Source organism: Natrix helvetica, assembly GCF_964273705.1.
Source record: "Natrix helvetica genome assembly, chromosome: 11".
NCBI classification, from domain to species: Eukaryota; Metazoa; Chordata; class Lepidosauria; order Squamata; family Natricidae; genus Natrix; species Natrix helvetica.
The window spans coordinates 1,419,275-1,438,284 of NC_138562.1; the positions used below are offsets into that span (position 1 = coordinate 1,419,275).

Consider the following 19,010-nt stretch of genomic DNA (forward strand, 5'->3'; position numbering starts at 1 on the left):
TGGATTGCTGCCAATCTGTTCCCTGGACCTCGGCAGGCTGGAGTGCTGCCAAGGTGGTTATCTGGATCTTGGTAGCTGGATTGCTGCCAAAGGGTTCGCTGTAGCTGGATTGCTGCCCAGAGTGCTATCTTGACCTCGGCAGGCTGGATTGCTGCCAAGGTTAAACCTGTATGTAAATAAACATCTTGAAGAGACTTTGTGTCGGAGTGACTTGGTATACGAGGGGGGGGGGGTTCAGAACATATAGTCATGATGCAAATTTGATGCTGAAGCAAAAAGGAGGTAAATATATTTTAGCTTCAGTTGCAAAACCAAGAAACTACAATTCGCTTCCTGCAAGTATTCCTGCAACGGTGTAAATATAATATTATGAACGCAAGAGGTTTTGTGGAGCGGAGGAAACGTATGCAGGTCATGTAAACAAACCAGAAAGAGAGAAAATAATGGAATGAGATCACAGACCCCAAATATTCATAAAAGAAGCTTAACCAGTGCTGATTTGCTGATTTGCTGATTTGCACACTAGGTTGGAAAAAATCTTCTCTGAGTAAACAAATACAATCAAGCTGTTTATTTTGTTAAAGTTACATAACAGCACTTTTTATATCAACTCTGGTACTTTTCCTCCTTAGTTTGCATTTTTAATTTTTTAAAATGTTTCTAATTTAAAGATGAAATATTGTTTTGTTACAAAAAAATAAAGATGCTAAATAAATAAATGATCTAAAAAATTAAGAGTTGTTAAAGTAAAATACGGTAAATAAACTTTGACAGCTTCTGAATCTCAGCAAGTATCTTATTACTAAGTACATTATTAATCATCAACAATTAGTAATAGTTAGAAGTTGATTAATATAAATATATTTAATAATCCTGATTAGGGCTTGAGTATGATAATTCATTGTTAATTATTAAAGAGTCCTTAACCCAGTGGCATATTTTCCCTCTCCAACATTGTGCTCTGTCTCTCTTTAATCTAATTTAATTAATTAACCTAATTTAATTTAATTTATTTATAAGGCAGCCCTTATAATGTTATTGTTATAAAGTGAGATAGAATTTACAGTGAAACCCACTCCTTGTAAGGCCACAGCAAAATCATCTCCTTCTTTTGGGCTTCCAGTTGGCCCACAAGGTCAAATCCTATATTTTCCATGCATTTCTCTACAGGCAGTTCTTGACTTACGACCATTCACCTCTTAACCATTCAGAGTTACAATGGCTCTGAAAAAAGTGACTTATGGCCTGTCTTCGCACATGTAACCGTCGCAATATCCTGATGGTCACGTGACCAGAATTGGGTGGGGCATCCTGTAAAGGTGATGCATCTACCTGAATGTTGATGCTTTGTATGTACCACATGTGCATTATATTGCTTTATTTTCTTTTATCTTTTTCCTGGAATTAATCATTTTATTGATATGATATGACTAATCAATTAATAATCTGTCTTTCTCACTTTCTCTCTCTATCTCTCTCTGTATCTCTCTCTTATTCTTTGTCTATTTCTCTCTGACTTTCTGTGTGTGTTCATCTTTCTTTCTTTCTCTCTATCTCTTTTTCTCTCTGTTTCTCTCCCCTTCCCCCTACCTACCTACCTTCCTTCCTACCTAAGAGGAAGCTCTGAGAGCCGCTTTAGGAGACTGGACTCAGCGATGGCAGACAAGGCGCCAAGGCCAAGACAAACACTTTGCTCTTCTTCAGCCAATTCCCATTAGAACATCCACTTCCTCCTTTTGCTGGGCTGGGCGGAGGTGCTTCTGGGGGTACTGAGTGTCCTTTTAAGATTTCCTGTAGTTGTAGTTAAGGCCGACATTCCCACAAGATTTGTCCCTAAGGAAATGCCAGCAAATCCCACCTAACATCTTTTGTCATAAGATTGGCTCCTCCTCCTCCTGGTTCTCCTTTGGCTTCCGTGTTGTCCTTCTCCAGTTGCCTCTACCAATGAATTTCTGACTCTGTCATCGTCCCACACAACATCATTCATTTCATGTTTTGTTTCCTTGTTCATCAAAGTTGCATTGTTTCATTGTGTACACACCTACCCTCCAAGCTCCCAGGAAGGAAATCCACTGTTCTAAAAGAACGGCACACCAGCACGGGAAACCTGGACTAATAGCTGTGATAACAACACCCCTTGCGTAATATCAAAGGGGGGGGGGGATACGCTCTGAGCACAACCTTGAAGAGAACGGCTGAGTTACAAAAAGGAGCTGCCGCCGCCATGCCTGTGCTCATGCCAAACACGCAGGGAAGGAATCACTCTGGCTTGCCAACCCAGGGAAGGGCATTGCTCAAGCTCCTCTCCTGGTGTTTGCCAATTTCAATTTCTTCCTCTTGAATTTAAAGAAGCAGATTACGCATTCACCCTTTGCTGCTCTCTGACTTTGGCTGTCAGAAACTCCATTCCTTTCCAGCACTGATAATGTTACTTAGTTGGGTAATGAAATGTCTACAAGAAAAAAAACTGCAGTTCTTCTCCTCCCCCCCCTCTGCAAACCCCACCCCTTTTAGCATATGTACATGATATCACCTAATTTGTTAATGAAACATCTGCAAGGAAACAACCAAGCTCAGAGAGCACCAAGGACCCCAAAGCCACCGCCTCCTCCTCCTCCTCCTCCTCCAACCCCACTCCCTTCCAGCACTGATGTTGTTCTCTAGTTGGGTCCTGAAGTACGTGCATGAAAACAGCCAAGCTCAGAGAGCATCCAGGACCCTGCAGTTCTTTTCCCCTTCTCCTTCTCTCCACAAACCCCCCTCCCTGACAGTGAACCAAAGACCCCACAGTTCAACCCCAAATTACAAATATTCTCCTCTATTGGTCCACTTGCCATTGCTCTATCTAAAAATAAGTAGTAATCTCTTTGATCATATGCAGCTTGGTCCCAGCTTTTAGTGATCATCCATAGGATAAAGTACTCTCAAATCACTATATTAGAAGGTTTGTGCATATGGCTGAGTCAACATCAGGCCATTTCTAGCCTGTAGCCTGCTTCTAAACTTACAAAGTTACTTCTGGATTCACCCATATTGACAATAAAATTAAATCTGAAGAAGTCCTGAGTGGGAGGACTAGTACAGATAATCCTTGACTTACAATATAGTTTGTTTAGTGACTGTTCGAAATTACATCGGCACTGAAAAAAGTGATTTACGACATTTTTTTACATTTACAACAGCTGCAGCAGCCCCGTGGCCATGTAATCAAAATTCAGACATTTGGCAACTGATTCATAGGCTGTAGTGTCCTGGGATCACGTGATCCCCTTTTGCGACCTTCTCACAAGCAAAGTCTGGGGGAAGCCAGACTCACTTAACCATTGTGTTACCAACTTAACAACTGGAGGGATTCACTTAACAACTGTGGCAAGGAAAATGGGGCAAAACTCATTTTATAAATGTCTTGCTTAGCAACAGGCAAGTTGGGCTCAGTTGTGATCGTAAATTGAGGACTACCTATATAGCACTTTGAATAGGGGGATCGAGAGAAACAAAATTTGAGTTTTCCTTGTGTAAAAAACAAACTGAAAGTAAACAAACAGAAGACAGAAGCAAGTTGTATCAGAATTAAGTTCGTTCTAGTTTTTAGCACTGACCACAAAGCTGGGTTATTTTTTTAAAAGGGGGGCATTAAATTGCACCCACCTGTGCAGCTAAATCACATATTCAGCATCTTCCAGCGGCTCACTGTGCTGAATACTTTTGCTCAGAAACATCACAAATGATCTGAGTTTGTGCAAGCCTATGTGCAACCAACACCAAACAAGGCTAGCCATGGTTGACATCAAGTTAGCTTACCAGGCAGCGTGAATGCACAAGCAGGTTTGTTACTCACCTACTGGAAAATGTAATTTGTACGCCACCAGGCAGTTTTGAGTCATGCTTCCGTCTACTGCTTCTCTGCTTTTGATGTACTGATGGATGAGGCTTAACTAATTCAGCCAGTGACCAAAATTTACATTTATCCCCATGAAAATAGAGCCCTGGGCCTTATTTTCTAGCACTTATTTAGTTTTGTGTGATTCTAGACTTGCATATAAAACATCTCTGCAATGTGAGTTACTTTGGGTGCCAGTGTGTTTCTGGCTCCAGCTCAGGGTGTTGCTTACCACCTTTAAAGTACCTTACTAGCACCGCTTTATAAAGCTTTAGTTAGACCACGCTTAGAAAACTGTGTCCGATTTTGGTCACCATATTCTAAAAAAAAAACAACGCAGAAAACAGCAGCAAAGATGATTAGGGAACTGGAGGCTAAAACATAGGAAGTTCCGTTCAGGTGCAAGAATTGGGTCTGGCTAGTCCAGTCTAGGGGCAATGGGATAGCAGTGTTCCAATATTTGAAGGGCTGCCACAAAGGAGAGGAGGTCAACCTATTTTCCAAAGCATTGGAAGGCAAGACAAGAAACGATGGATGGAAACTAATCAAGGAGAAAAGCAACCTAGGACTAAGGAGAAATTTCCTACAGTAACAACAATTAACCAGTGGAACAACTTGCCTCCAGACGTTGTGGGTGGTGTGGACACTGGAAGTGTTTAAGAAGAGATTTGTCTATAGAGTTTCCTGTCTGAACAGGGGTTGGACTAGAAGACCTCCAAGGTCCCTTCCAACTCTGTTATTATGCAATACAATACAATAGCAGAGTTGGAAGGGACCTTGGAGGTCTTCTAGACCAACCCCCTGCCTAGGCAGGAAACCCTATATCATGTCAGACAAATGGCTATCCAACATCTTCTTAAAGACTTCCAGTGTTGGGGCATTCACAACTTCTGGAGGCAAGCTGTTCCACTGATTAATTGTTCTAACTCTTAGGAAATTTCTCCTCAGTTCTAAGTTGCTTCTCTCCTTGATTAGTTTCCACCCATTGCTTCTTGTTCTGCCCTCAGGTGCCTTAATTCGTGGCAAGGGACCAGGTTACCATCCGATCCTGATTTCACTGACCCATCCCTCCTGGGCAAGCAGGGAACACATATTTTGTACCCCATCGATTAAAGAAGTCCAAGTGTTGGGGTCTAAAAAGAGAACCTTCTCTGGATACTCTCTCCCTCTGGAATAGCTTGTCCTTGGAGATCTATATCTGTACTGTTTTTGTTTTTATGGAAAGTTGCCATGAGTCACCCAGGATTATCCTGTAAAAGGTAGATTAGCAATATAACTTTCCTAAATGAATAATTGTTGCCCTGTTTTCACTGCAAGGTGCACAAAGTTGGCAACTGTGTTGGGGAAAGCCTGGTTGGGGAGTGGAAAATTGACATCATCTTCTTTTGTCTTTCCTGGGAGGTGTTGCAACAAAGGTAATATAACATCCAGGTACAGATCTGTGGAGAAATGGAAGTGAGATCTCACACGTTAGGCAACTTCTTCCCCAGACAAGTTCACTTGGTTGTTGGTTTTGGTAAACCTGCCCTGCAATAATGCTGATGTTCTATTTTGTAGATTTGGGGGCCACAAAAGGGAAGAATGCTATGGAAAAAAAGAAAAGGCCCCCAGTTATATATAAAGTTCAGGAAAGTTTGCCAGAGAGAGGAAGATGCATCTTATTGACTTGCCAACATGATGTTTTTTTTTTTTTATTAAAAGAGTTTTGTACAAACAGATTTTCCCCGTTTTCACCCCCCCTCCACACAATATAAATCTCATACAAATGCTATACCCCCCCAACCCCCCCGCAAAAATTCACATTCAAATATTATACCAAACACTTTACCCCCTCCCCTCCCCCCATCTTAAAATAGATTACTCATAACCCCTCTCCTCCCAACAAACACTATATAAATTTCTCTTAAATTAACATGATGTTGAATGTCACACTTATAAATATTTATATTTATCTTACATTGATAAATAAAATTCCTATTGTTTTCTATTTTAACCTTTTTTCCTTGATGAAATTCAGTCCCTTCATTGCTCTATATAGCATAAAATGTGGGATGGAATATAATAACAGCGATCTCTCTCTTCTCCCTCTTTCTCTCTCTCTCTCTCTAATCTCTCTCTCTCTTATCTATCTATCTATCTATCCATCCATCTATCTCTTCTGTACCATCTATCTGTCTCTCTACCTATCTTTCCCTCTATCCTATCTTCTATATCTTATTTACCTACATCTAACTATTTACCTTCTACTCTATTTAACTCTATCCTGTCTGTCCATCCATCCATCCATCCATCCATCCATCCATCCATCCATAATCTGTAATCTATCATCTATCTATCATGTATCTTGTATCCATCTGTATCTTGTGTATAATCTTTCTTTACCTACGGTATCCATCCATCCATCCATCCATCCATCCATCCATCCATCCATCCATCCATCCATCCATGGTTCTTAGTAGGGCAGAACCTGGTGAAGAAGCCGTTGGCTCCATCTTGGGTTCTTTGGGGAAAAGGCAGCTACTTCTATAAATTAGCAGATGAAAAACTCAGGGGAGTCACCAGTGTTCCTTTAGATTTTGAAATCTGGGTGACACCACACACTCTGAGCAGACAAGCAATCACAGAGGTGTATGCAGGGATTGGGGGGGGGGGATTGTTTAAAAAGTGAAGATGGAAGGGGGGGGCAGAACCATTGAAGCTTCACCCCACCCCCATTTTATATGCACCACAACATATATCAAAAGGGGAAGAGTTTCAATTGTTGAGTTGTGATAGACATCTTTGCTTATTTGACTCCCTCCCTGTGGACATTCAGAGAAAATCCCATTCAAGAAGAGCTGCTGGGATTTAATTCCCTTGTTTATTGTACCACTTCATCTCCTCAAAACACATGCTCACTATCATATACATTGTTTGGGGAAATCTGAAAGTAATGATCTGTTCCCAAGAGATCTGTCCATAAATAGTTTTTATTTTTATTATCACCACCTCCTCCATGGCATTCCTGTAAACTGGAGCAATCCAGAGTGATATATTTTCATAACCTCACCCTGTTTCCCTGCCCCACACCTGCAAAAACTGCTTTGGACTATAATTCCCATGACCCCAATGAGAATGCTGGCTTTGGTTGATGGACAAGGTCTGATGATGCAAGGTCTTCTACTTGACACATCCTTACAACAAGCAGAGAAGGCAGGCTTGCAGACAGAGAAAGAAAGCCAGTCAGCAAAGCTCAGGACTAAACATAGATTAAAATCTCATATGTACATCACCCAAAGCCTTGGACATTAGTGGGTTCTAGATGGACAGACAGACAGACAGAATAGATAATAGAGACAGAGAGACACACACAGAGAGAGATGATGCATAGATATAGATAGATAGCTAGATAGATAGACAGACAGACAGAATAGATAAGAGACAGAGACACAGAGAGAGATGATAGATAGATAGATAGATAGATAGATAGATAGATAGATAGATAGATAGATAGATAGATAGATAGACAGACAGACAGACAGACAGACAGACAGACAGACAGACAGACAGATAGAAGGATGGATGGATGGATGCATGCATGCATGCATGCATGCATGACAGACATAATAGGTAATAGAGACAGATAGACACACACAGAGAGATGATAAATAGAGATAGATAGATAGGCAAACAGACAGAGATAATAGATAATAGAGACAGAGAGACACAGACAGAGATATAAGATAGATAGATAGATAGATAGATAGATAGATAGATAGATAGATAGATAGATAAGAGAAAGAGATTAGAGATAGATAGATAGATAGATAGATAGATAGATAGATGGATGGATGGATGGATGGATGGATGGATGGATGGATGGATGGATAGATAGATAGATAAGAGAGATTAGAGACAGAGAGATAATGAAGGATAGATAGATGATAGATAGATAGATAGATAGATAGATAGATAGATAGATAGATAGATAGATAAGAGAGATTAGAGAGAGAGAGAGAGAGAGAGAGAGAGAGAGATGGAAATAGATAGATGATGATAGATAGATAGATAGATAGATAGATAGATAGATAGATAGATAGATAGAAGAGATTAGAGAAAGAGAGATGGAGTCCCTTCGGGGAGAGGGGGCGGTCTAGAAATACTGAAAATAAATAAATAAATAAGATAGATAAATTAATAAATACGTAAGAGAGAGAGAGAGATTAGAGAGAGAGAGATGGAAAGATAGCTAGATAGGTAAGAGAGAGAGAGAGAGATTAGAGGTAGATAGATAGATGAGAGAGAGAGAACAATCAACCCATGGAACGGCTTGCCTTCAGAAGTTATGGGTGCTCCATCGTTGGAGGCTTTTAAGAAGGGACCGGACAGCCACTTGTCTGGAATGGTATACAGGCAGTCCTCGACTTACGACCACAATTGTGCCCAAAATTTATGTTGTTAAGTGAGAAATTTGTTAAGTAACTTGCCCCATTTTGCAATGTTTCTTGCCACGTTTGTTAAGCGAATCACTGCAGTCATTAAATTAGTAACACTGTTGTTAAGTGAATCTGGCTTCTCCCTTGACTTTGCTTGTCAGAAGGTTGCCAAAGGGGATCACATGACCCAGGGACACTGCGACCGTCATAAATGTGAACCACTTATCAAGTATCCGAATGTAAATCATGTGATCATGGGGAAGCTGCAATGGTCATAAGTGTGAAAAATGGTCATAAGTCACTTTTTTCAGTGCCGTTCGAACTTTGAAAGGTCACTAAGTGAATTGTTTTAAGTCGAGGACTACCCATAGACTCTCCTGCTTGCGCAAGGAGATGGACTAGATGACCTCCAGGATCTCTTCCAACTCTGTTATTCTATGTTCTAGAAAGAGTCGTTACCAGTTTGTTCCAAAGCCGTAACCACTAGACCACATGGCCGCCTCCTCCTCCTCCTCCTCCTCCCCGCTTCTCATCGCCGTTCATCGCCAGGCGAAGCGCTGCGGGCCGGCCAGCGAGGGAGCGAGCGAGCGAGGCCTTGGCGGGGCGGGCGAAGTGGCCCCCAGCAAAGCGGCCGGAAGCAGCAGCGGGGGCTCTTCGCCGCCCGAAGGAAGGTTGGCGGGGGGGGCTGTGGGGGGGCTGTGGGTCCTTTGCCTGCTGACGCCTCGCCTTCCTCCTTGGCTTCCCCTCTCAAGGCTCCCAAGTGCGGCTCCGGCATCCCAGGAAAAGCCCCCGCCGCCTGGGAGGGGGCAAGGGGGAAATGACGGTCCCCGGTCTGCCTTGGACCAGCCCCGGACCTTGGAAGGCCCCGCAGAGCCCGCTCGCCTCTGCCCGCCTCGCGACGCCGCCGCCGCCGCCGCCGCTTCCCCCGCCGCCCCGCTTAAAACCCCGATCCTGAGACTTCGGGAGTTGCTGAGAAGTTGGCGCAGCGGCTGCGGCCCTCCTTACTCCCGACCTCCCTGCCTCCCCATCCCCGCCCCGAGCGTGGGCTGCCTTCTCCTGCCCAGGAACACCTGCTAGCCGGGAGGAGCCCGGGACCACGCGAAGATCGGGAGCCCCGCGGCTTCCCTTCTCGGAGGGATCGCAGGCGGCTCCGAAGGAAGGACCGAGTCGGCTTTGGGAGCCCCTTCTTCAGCCCGCTCCTCTCTGCTCTGGACGGCTTCCACCCCAGCCGGCGAGGTCGCCGCCTTTGCAGCTTGTCCGGTGCCCAAGAGGGCGGCCTGGGCTGGGCACCGTCTGCTGCCAAGAACATGACTGCCAAGTTGGTGGTTTCCGTGGCCGCTTGCTTAATGCTGGCGCTTCAAGGTGAGTGTGCTCCCTCGTGGTCTTGCAAATTGCCTAGAGCCTTCCATATTTTGGGGCAAGGTGGAGAGCAGTTCCCAGGGCCCTTTGCTGCAGCGTGGAAGGGCTCTAGTTTTTTCCTGCCTGCCACCACCTGAGTCGCTCAGCATCCTTTTGGGTGGGGATGTGGTTCCTAAGCAAGGGAAAGTCTTCCAAAGGATCCAGGCCAACTCTGTCCTGAAGAAGCTCTGGAATTCAGGAACTTTTGTAGCGCTCAGCGTGCAAAGCCTCATCAGCCACACTTGGCCCCTTGCTGAAGGCGCTTTCCTAAAGCCTGGCCTCTATTTTCCGGCTTGACTTAAAGCATGCCCAGGATTCAAACTATATACCAAGGATGACCAACCTTGGCAACGTTAAGACTTGTGGACTTCAACTCCTAGAATTCCCCAGGAGTTGAAGTCCACAAGTCTTAAAGTTGCCAAGGTTGGTCATCCTTGGTATCTGCCATCAGTGAGATGACTAGATAAAACTGGAGACCAACTAGTCAGTATATTTGTTTTTCCTTATTGTTGCTCACGCTTTTGTGAATCCAGAGTTTTGGGATTTGTTCACAAATGCCTGAATAACCCACTTGTAGAGCATCCCTTTGGCCAAAGAAGGGACCAAGGTACTCCTTGGCATACTTGTTTAAGCATAAAAATAGAGAACCGGTAAAGGAAAGATGTTTATTTTCCCTTACTAATTCTCACTCAATCTGACTAAAAGGCATTTTGCTTTCCAAGTTTTTCTGAAAGGAGGATAGAATTTTGGAGGAAACCAAAAATTCTCTTCTCACAAACTGAATGGAGAACTTTGGAAGTTTGTTAGGGCCTGGAACTTCTACCTGGAACTTTGGAGAGACATTTGTCAATGAGAAGAGTCCATTCTCATAGGACAATGAAAGCTATAGAAGGTAGCTTTCACATGTGGGTAGCTGAGGAATCAAGGCTCAAAGTCCACTTTGTGGCATCTGCTATGGCCTGATGCCGAAACTCTGCCTATGACTTTGAAAATTGTGCCATCTGCAAATACGAAGCTGGAAGGACCTAGATTTGACTTGATAGGAGACCAATCCAGGGAACCTAAAAATTTGAAAGGGGTTGTAAATTGATATCTTGGCCGAGATGAATTCTATGCTTAATATAGTGAAGTTTTATATCATCTGAATTTTTTCCCATTCATATATACTGGGGATAAAATCCCCCCCACCCCGATAGTTAGGTGTGTCTGTAAGGCTTGGCACAAAAGTCAAACTGGTGCCCACAACTGTATTTTCAAGTCCACCTGTTTTTCATATCTTCCCCCATCACTCTCTTTCTTCTTCTTGTGGACCTGCCCTAAATCTTGGCCACCACTTTGCAGTGCAGATCAGCTTTGTCAACGTTCAGCTATTGAAACAACCCATTTCCTAAATTTGCACAATCCATCAGAACTTAAATTGAATACTTGCAAAACAACTGAACCAAGGTGAGACCTCAATAGTATGTTGTGCGCATGGGACAACCTGGTTCTTCAGTGGAAGATGGTGGGCCATGATATGGCAATGGGAGCAAATATAATGTTAATGATCCATAGATGATTTCATGATAAAGCATTAACATGCAATGGTTACCAACCAGAATATGCAAATGAACTTCTCTGGAGAGCTGCTTTGAAGCCAGGAAGGGAATAGGTCTCTGGAGGTTAATCTGGGGGGACTCTTTCAGATATGGAAGCTGCTGAACAAGCTTGGGTATGAATGTTCTCCATATATGTCTAGAATCGTTCATAAGGTTGTTGGAAAAGGATTTTCTTGTTAAATGTCTTCCTGAAGGACGATATTTCTCAAGCTTGAAATTGTTGTGTCCACACATCTTAAAATTGCCAAGCTTGAGAAACATCGCTGAAGGGGAAACTTCTCTGGTTGATGATCTCCTGGCAGAACTTCTGTACATCAAAAACATGGAGTAAACCACAAGCCAGACCACATTTAAGTGAGGTGGTGACGGTCTGCCTAACTGATTGCGTCTCGGTCTGTGGCCATGCATGCTGCCCATTAAGCCAGAAAGTTTGGGGAACCCAGAGCAGAATGAGTGAGGGTCTGGCGAATCCTCCAGCCTAGAGTTCAACTGCTTCAGAGTTCAGTTCGGTTTCCTTCGGAGACAGAAATATTTCAAAAATGCTGTCAACTTAATTGGGTGGGATTTTTTCTAGGGATGGTTCCAATTATCATTCCCCACCCCCCCCCGCCGCCGTTTTTGGATGCCAAGGGGAATAGAACAGGCCGTCTACAAATCAATGCCTGAAGATTCCACTAGATGGCAATTCCTCCTAAAAACATTTTTCCAGATGTTGCGTTGGGGAGAGTTGGAAGGGAAACTCCAAAAAGAGCAGCCTCTGCTCCATCAGTCTCTGGTTTTGTTCACCATGAAAGCTGCAAGAGAAAGCTCAGATCTATTTGCTTCCCAGCCCCTGATCAGATCAGATCACAAGCACTGGATTTTTTTCTGTTTCTTCTAAGGAATTTTGGTTGCTGTGCTCTGATTCTATATAAATAAATAAATAATAAATAAATAAATAACCTATTTATTTATTTGTCTATCTGTTTATCTATTAACTCAAGGCAATGAACACACATAATACAGGTAGTCCTCAATGTATGACCACAATTAAGCCCAAACTTTATGTTAAATTTGTTTACAACATTTCTTGCCACAGTTGTTAAGTGAATCACTGCAGTTTTTAAATTAGTAACAACACGGTTGTTAAGTGAACCTGGTTTCCCTATGGACTTTGCTTGTCAGAAGGTCACAAAAGGGGATCACACGACTCTGGCACACTACAACTGTCATAAAAGTGAGTCAGATGTCAAGATCTGAATGCAAATCACGTGACTGTGGGGATTCTGCAACAGTCGTAAGTGTGAAAAATGGTCATAAGTCACTTTTTCAATGTTGTTGTAACTTTGAATGGTCACTAAATGAACTGTTGAAAGTCGAGGACTACCTGTACTTCTTCCTCCTGTTTTCCTCATAAAAACAACCCTTTGAGATAAGTTGGGCTTATCTTATAAGTTGAGAGTAAATGGCCCAAAGTCACCCAGCCAGCTTTCACAACTAAGGCAGGACTAGAACTCACCGTCTCCTGGTGATTGACCCAAAGTCAGCTAGATGGTTTTCATGTCTAAGGCAGGACTAGAACTCACCTCCTCCTAGCATTTTAACCACTAGATGAAACTGACTGGTCGTTAGCTTTAGCCATGGTTGCCTGAGCAAACCACCTAGGGACCAGGGTTCTTTATTTTCCCTGAAGTGAGCTGGTGTAGGGAACTGAGCATTAGTCCTTCAAAATAGTAAAAGCTTTCCAGGATTTCAGATGGAAGAAAAACGATACTTTTTTTCCCTATAGCCTGATTAACTCCCCTTTGCATTCAACTTGGATTCGGCGAGAGGGTTATTTAAAGTTTTATTATGATTTATATCCCATATTTCTGTCCAGAGGGCATTTGAGGATGGAGAACAGAGAGTCTTGGCTGGGCTTTTCTTCATTTTGAAATAAGGTAATAAAGTCTGTTTGAAGATCAGCCATAAGCTCTTTCCATCTTGTGTGGTCAATTCACACAACCACTTTGTACAGCTTGTCCAACTGGAATTTAATTGTGCAATTCATTAGAGGGAAAAAAGGAATTTGCCTAAAAAAAAAATTGCCCCAGTCAATACAAAAGCAATCCATCATCGGTAAGCAGAAGCAGTGGAAGAACTTTGCTTATCTAAAGATGGTTTGTGGGATGCAGCTCATCAGAGAAAGATGATTCTGCCAATGGTTTGATCTGCTGCGCTGTAATTAAAATGGTTTCCTTGCAAACAGATTCTTTAGTCACAGCGTGAATATTTTATGCCTTGCGGCCATAATAGTGTCTGCACACCACAGTTGTCAGTTGTGATGGTCATAAAACCAATTTTGGTCAACAAAGCCAATTTTATGAGCTTAAGTGGACCAATCCTTCACCGATGGTGGATTAAGTCTCCCTGGTGCCCTAAGCACTGGCAGATCTTGGTGCCCCTCCTCCTTTGTAGATACTGCACAAATCTTCCTTGGTTTTTTCTATTTCTTCCTCAACTTCCTCCCCGAGTCCCTACGGGGAGGGGGGCGGTCTATAAATTCAATAAACCTTAAATTCAAACTTACTGTTTCATATCCATATCTAGTAAGGGACCATTTTGGCCTAGTGGTTAAGCCACCAGGCGAGGAACAAAGAGACCGTGAGCTCTAGTCCTGCCTTAGCCATGAACACCGGCTGGGTGACTTTGGGCCAATCACCAGGTGGTGGTAAGTTCTAGTGCTGTCTTAGGCAGGAAAGCCAGCTGGGTGACCTTGGACTAGTCACTCTCTCTCAGCCCAGCCTACCTGACAGGGTTGTTGTTGTTGTCCAAGGTGGATATTTTCATCACCTTGAGTCACTTACAAAAATAATAAATAGAATACAATAAGATAAACCAATCAATAAATGGGACCTGGATGGGGAGAGGACACAGGAGAAAAATGAAATGAAACCTGCTCAGACTAATGTGCTTTGCAATGCTTTGCACAACCCTATTTATTCCTCTGCTAAGCAAACAGAGAATAGAAACAATTTGCCAGTTCAGATTATGATCGGCAAATGCCACTTCACATCACCACATATTGACCGAGAAAGCTTTGCTGAAAGAGGAGACTGCACCAACCAGAACAGGATCAGGCAGTGGCAGAATGAATCATCTGGAGACAGTTTCACAAGGGACGAGATCTCCAATTCAGCTTTTCCTTTTTTTACCACAACAAAAAGGCAAGATGTCAAAGTCAAGTCAGACAGGCTGGTTGATTCAAAGCCCGTAAGATATTTTTATCCCTGCTCTTAGCCAAAAGGCACACACAGTAACATACGTATAATCTGTGAAACCGAGGCAGGCTTACAGTGTGAAGCGCATGACGCGAAACGAAGAAGGAAAGGAGGGAGGAAAAACAAACAAACAAACGGAGGTGCCAGTTGTTAAAGTTAAATAGGCAGCTGGAAAACTACGTTCAGTGAAAGGAGGACCCCAGCAGAGCTGGTTGTATCAAGTTATTGGAGATAAAATCAGTGTTTCTTTCAGAAATATTTATTAAAGAGCTTTTTATAGGCATGGGATTCTAGGAAGAATTCTATAATGTTTGCACTTGTGGTCATGTTGTGCAGGATGCCTATTTTTGAAATTCATTACTGAGAGAGAAACTTGTGACGTCCCTAGGTGAGATTCAGAGAATTTCCTTAATCTGCACTTAGATTTTTGGTGTAGGCTGAACTCCTGAGGTTTGGAATTATGAAAAGGGAGTGTTTTCAAATTCACTCTCAGCCTGGGAAATTTAAGATGTGGCTCTGGACCTGCTACTGGATTGCTGCTGCAGGGAAAAATATTGAGTTAGACCTAGTCACTCTCTCCTTGTGGTCCTTCAGAAAATGTAGGTTAGAAGTTATTGGTGGGTGGATGGATGGGACTGGATTGGATATATGAAATTTCACTCCCCATCACCACCTTGCTCCCTCCCAAATCATCTTAATTCTGTTTGGTTGTTTGCTTCTCCTGAATGTTTTCTTTTACCCTACTTTTCTTTTTCCTGTGTTAGGGATAGTCTTTCAAGTAAAGATTTAATGATCTCTGTGGCATGGTTAACTAAGCATTGTTTACTTATTAAGTAAAGCTGAATGGAGTTGCAAAGAAAATGCAAAGAATATGTAATTCACATTCTGTTTTCATGGTAATGAGGAGGCTGGCGATGATGATGATGATGATGCAAAATGAGTCAGGGGGATCCATGGAAGGATAAAAGAACTCAAGATGGTGATCCTCACTATGCATAAGAGAAGCCCTGTCCCTGTGCAACACATCCAAAAGGTGTGAGGCTTTGAATGCCTTTGACTCTGCTTGTTTGGAGACCCTGCTTTGTGCATCAGATGGATGGCAAAAGACATGCCTTTGTGGGATAGCTACTCTACTTGTCCAAAGCCATACTTGGTATCTGGCTACATGTGTCTGAAGCATTTTTTGTTTCCCTTATCCTAAATCCTTGAAAAAGAGTCTTTTGAACAGAACTAGACCTGAATGCCCATTGACATGAGATTGGGAAGAGACCAAAAGCATTTCCACCAAATAATACAAAGTCAAAAGCTCCTTGCATCTAATCCAAGCATTCTCCAAGCTCTTGTGGAAGATTCATAAAGTTTTTAGCTTTACATTGATCTGAAGCAGCTTGCAGATCTGGACTGAGTTTTATCTGGATTTAGGTGGTAAGCAGGGTTAGGATCCATCTGGGGATTCCATCTTGGGAGAACCCAATGGCAGACTTCTGTATTGTTGCCAAGAAAAGCTCTTGAATGTGCCCATGGAGTCACTATCAGTTAGGTTCAACTTCTGGGAGAGCTCCGCACCTGCCTGATCTTGAAAACCTTGATTGAACTTGACCAAACTTTGAAAAAAACACCCCAAGAAAAGACAATAGCAACTCACTTCTACAGGGTTGCTGAGAAAACTTCTTGGAGATGATGCCAAGTCACCAGCATTGGGTTTGATTCAATTGCTTTAATTTTAGTAGATGAGACATTTTTGTAAGAGTTCGTGCAGTCCATATGAGAATTGTAGAGACATCCAGAACGGCTTCCCTGAAGACATTTCCAAATGGATTGAGCAGCACAATGTCACTTCCCCAGGCTGCAGTCTTGAGTCCAATATCCCTTTCAAAACTGCAGTGTTTAATGTGAGAAAAACATGGAGGGATTAATCATCTTAAATGTCCTGGATTAAGTCAGGGTTATTTTAACGAAGTTTAAGGGTCATAAAACAGGACGGATTTTATGTTTGTCCTGTCCCATGTTCCTTTTGAGAGTACAATGGCTAACGGATCAGTCCAAACCTCAGGGGAAGGGCTTGGAATGGCCCTCAGTGCGGAGTGGGGTGGAAACCATGCACATTCTTCAAACAATGGGAAGTGGGAAGTCAAAATGGTGGCTGGCTCAGAATTTCTTATTTTTTCGTTCATTGGATACAGCCCGTTTCTTCCTCCGCAAAACTTTATTCAATTCAATTGTACATTTTGTTTTTGTTTTAATTCCTCTGCTGCCTCTCACACTAGGCCAAACAACACCCAGTTCCTTGATGGAACAAAAGGGATGTGAAGAGGACTTGTTGTGTAGCTAAAGCTGCAAAGCTTTCGGTTTTGCAAATGAGGCTTTATAATTTTCCAAGCATTTGTTAAGGGGAAAAAAAACAAGAGGATTGAAGCTCTTTGCTGACAATGAAACAGTCCCAAGTTCCTTTTCCTTTTTTTTTTTTTTTTTTGGTGTATAGGGAATGGATAAAGCATGTGGCCCCAAAGATTTTGCAGAAATCTGGAGTCAGCTGCCATATGTAAAGGAAATGTATGGGCTCCACTTCTATTTTCGGATCCTGTGCTTTGTCTTCTCTGTTTCCCCATAAGTTTCCTTAGATCTTCCTGTGTTTTTCTTAAGTGTGGGAACAACCTTGCCAAGGAAGTGGGGAGCAGGATTTGCAGGATAACGGGAATTGTTCTAGTTTGAAAGGTCAAGGAAATTTTATCCAGGACTACCTGTTGAGTTTATTTGGTCTCAAACGACTAAGGGATTCCTTGCATTTGTAGTCTGTATTTGGACCTTTTTTGAGGGGGAGTGAGAATGTTGTTGCTTAAAATAATTTGTTTTCTTGAGTGGAGAAAGAAAAGAAACAGATTTAAAACCAACAACAAACAACGCTGGGATTAAAAAAGCATTTTCAGTTAAGAGCCGTCGCTCAGTTTTGCTTGAAATCCTCTCTTTCCTTGATTATAAGAGTTGCTTTATGTGTTTTTCGTTAGTTAATTTGTTTATTGGGAGACCTGTAGCCCTTTTTACTCACAAAGAAAATGTGCTCCAGGCAGCTTATGCCAATGACAACAACAATCAAACCACCCAAGTAAAGAGAAATCCCTATATAAATTTGCAAAAAGCCACAAATTAGAGATGGCATGAAAACATTAATAAATTGCATACACACCATCTGCCTCCCCCAACATAACGCCTTCCAGTTGTGCAGGATTGGTGATTACAAAATTCTCATTGGCCAGAGGGACTGGCAGAAACAGGTTGGGGAAGGCTGCCTGAGATAAGTTGAAAACTCATCAAAAAAGAAGAACCTTTAAGTCAAGCCAGACTTTTGGTAAAAGTAAATATAAATGAACTTCCCACCGTGGATTTCCCAACCTGGATTCCACAGGAGAAAAGGATTCTTCTCCAAAGCACAATCCATATTATTTGGATTCCTACTCAGTCTCTGTTCAGAATTGTATGTAGTAACCTTCTGGATGTTGGACTTTAACTCTCAGATGTCATAGTCATGGTCGTACTCACAGAGAATGCTGGAAATGGAAACCTATATTTTTGGAGGTCACTTGGATCAAGAAAGGTTGGTCTTACACTGGTGGTCTTTGCTCTAGAATTTTGAGTGTGTCCCTTCCGTGTTTGTTTGGAGGTGCCAAGAATGATACCTGGACCTTATACCGAATGTAGGAGAGTGGCATCCCTTCCCCATGAGACAAACCCATTAGGCAGATTCTCAACTGTTGTACAGAGAAAATAATTTGTTGTCATCAGGTATAGAGATGTTGTCATCATGGAAGGGATATGTGAAAATCTTCCAATCTGGGGAGAGACATTCTTGGGTTCCTCTTTCTGTCACTCTGAAGCCTCCCGGATATCCCACATTTTCCAACTTGGTGCAGGGAAAAGATTTGCAAAAGAGAGACCTCATCCCTAAATCAGTGCAAGAACATCATGTCCCATGAGGATTTCACCAAAATTCTTCTCCTTTGAAATAATCTTTGGAAGCAAATTTCCCTTTCATGCAAGTAAATGAGAACAGCAGCAGGAATATTCATTTGGTCCAACTTACAATCATCTTCTCAAGCCCAGCATTCAGTTGGCCTCTTGTCTTCGAGTCCTGTTGCTTCATTAAGTAATGGAAGGCTGGGAATATTTGAAGGTTGCAACGGACTTATTCTTATCCATTCCCTCTAAGGGGAGTGCAGGACCCAATCCAAAATGACCTGAAATGGACCTTATGAATGAACTAATTCAGTGTTTCTCAACCTCTGGAATTTTAAGAAGGGGGGACTTCAACTCCCAGAATTCCCCAACCAGCAAGCCTGGCTGGGGAATTCTGGGAGTTGAAGTCCACTCATCCTACAAACTGCTGGCAGCCAGTGATAGCAGACGTAGCCTGCAGTAATGCATTCTAACCACTCCTTGGAATAGGGGCAACATAATAGCAGTGTTCCAATTTTGAGGGTCTGCC

The 19,010-nt window shown here is 42.6% G+C and overlaps 1 protein-coding gene across 1 annotated transcript in view; it reads left to right on the forward strand.

Moving 5' to 3' along the window:
- Window positions 1-9,091: 9,091 nt before the first annotated feature.
- LOC309397898 (vascular endothelial growth factor receptor kdr-like) overlaps window positions 9,092-19,010 on the forward strand; it is a 182,905-nt gene continuing 172,986 nt past the window's right edge. The window contains exon 1 of the mRNA XM_081964323.1: window positions 9,092-9,657. Coding sequence (XP_081820449.1) covers window positions 9,603-9,657 — 55 coding nt within the window. The 5' untranslated portion in view covers window positions 9,092-9,602. The remainder of the gene's footprint in view (window positions 9,658-19,010) is intronic.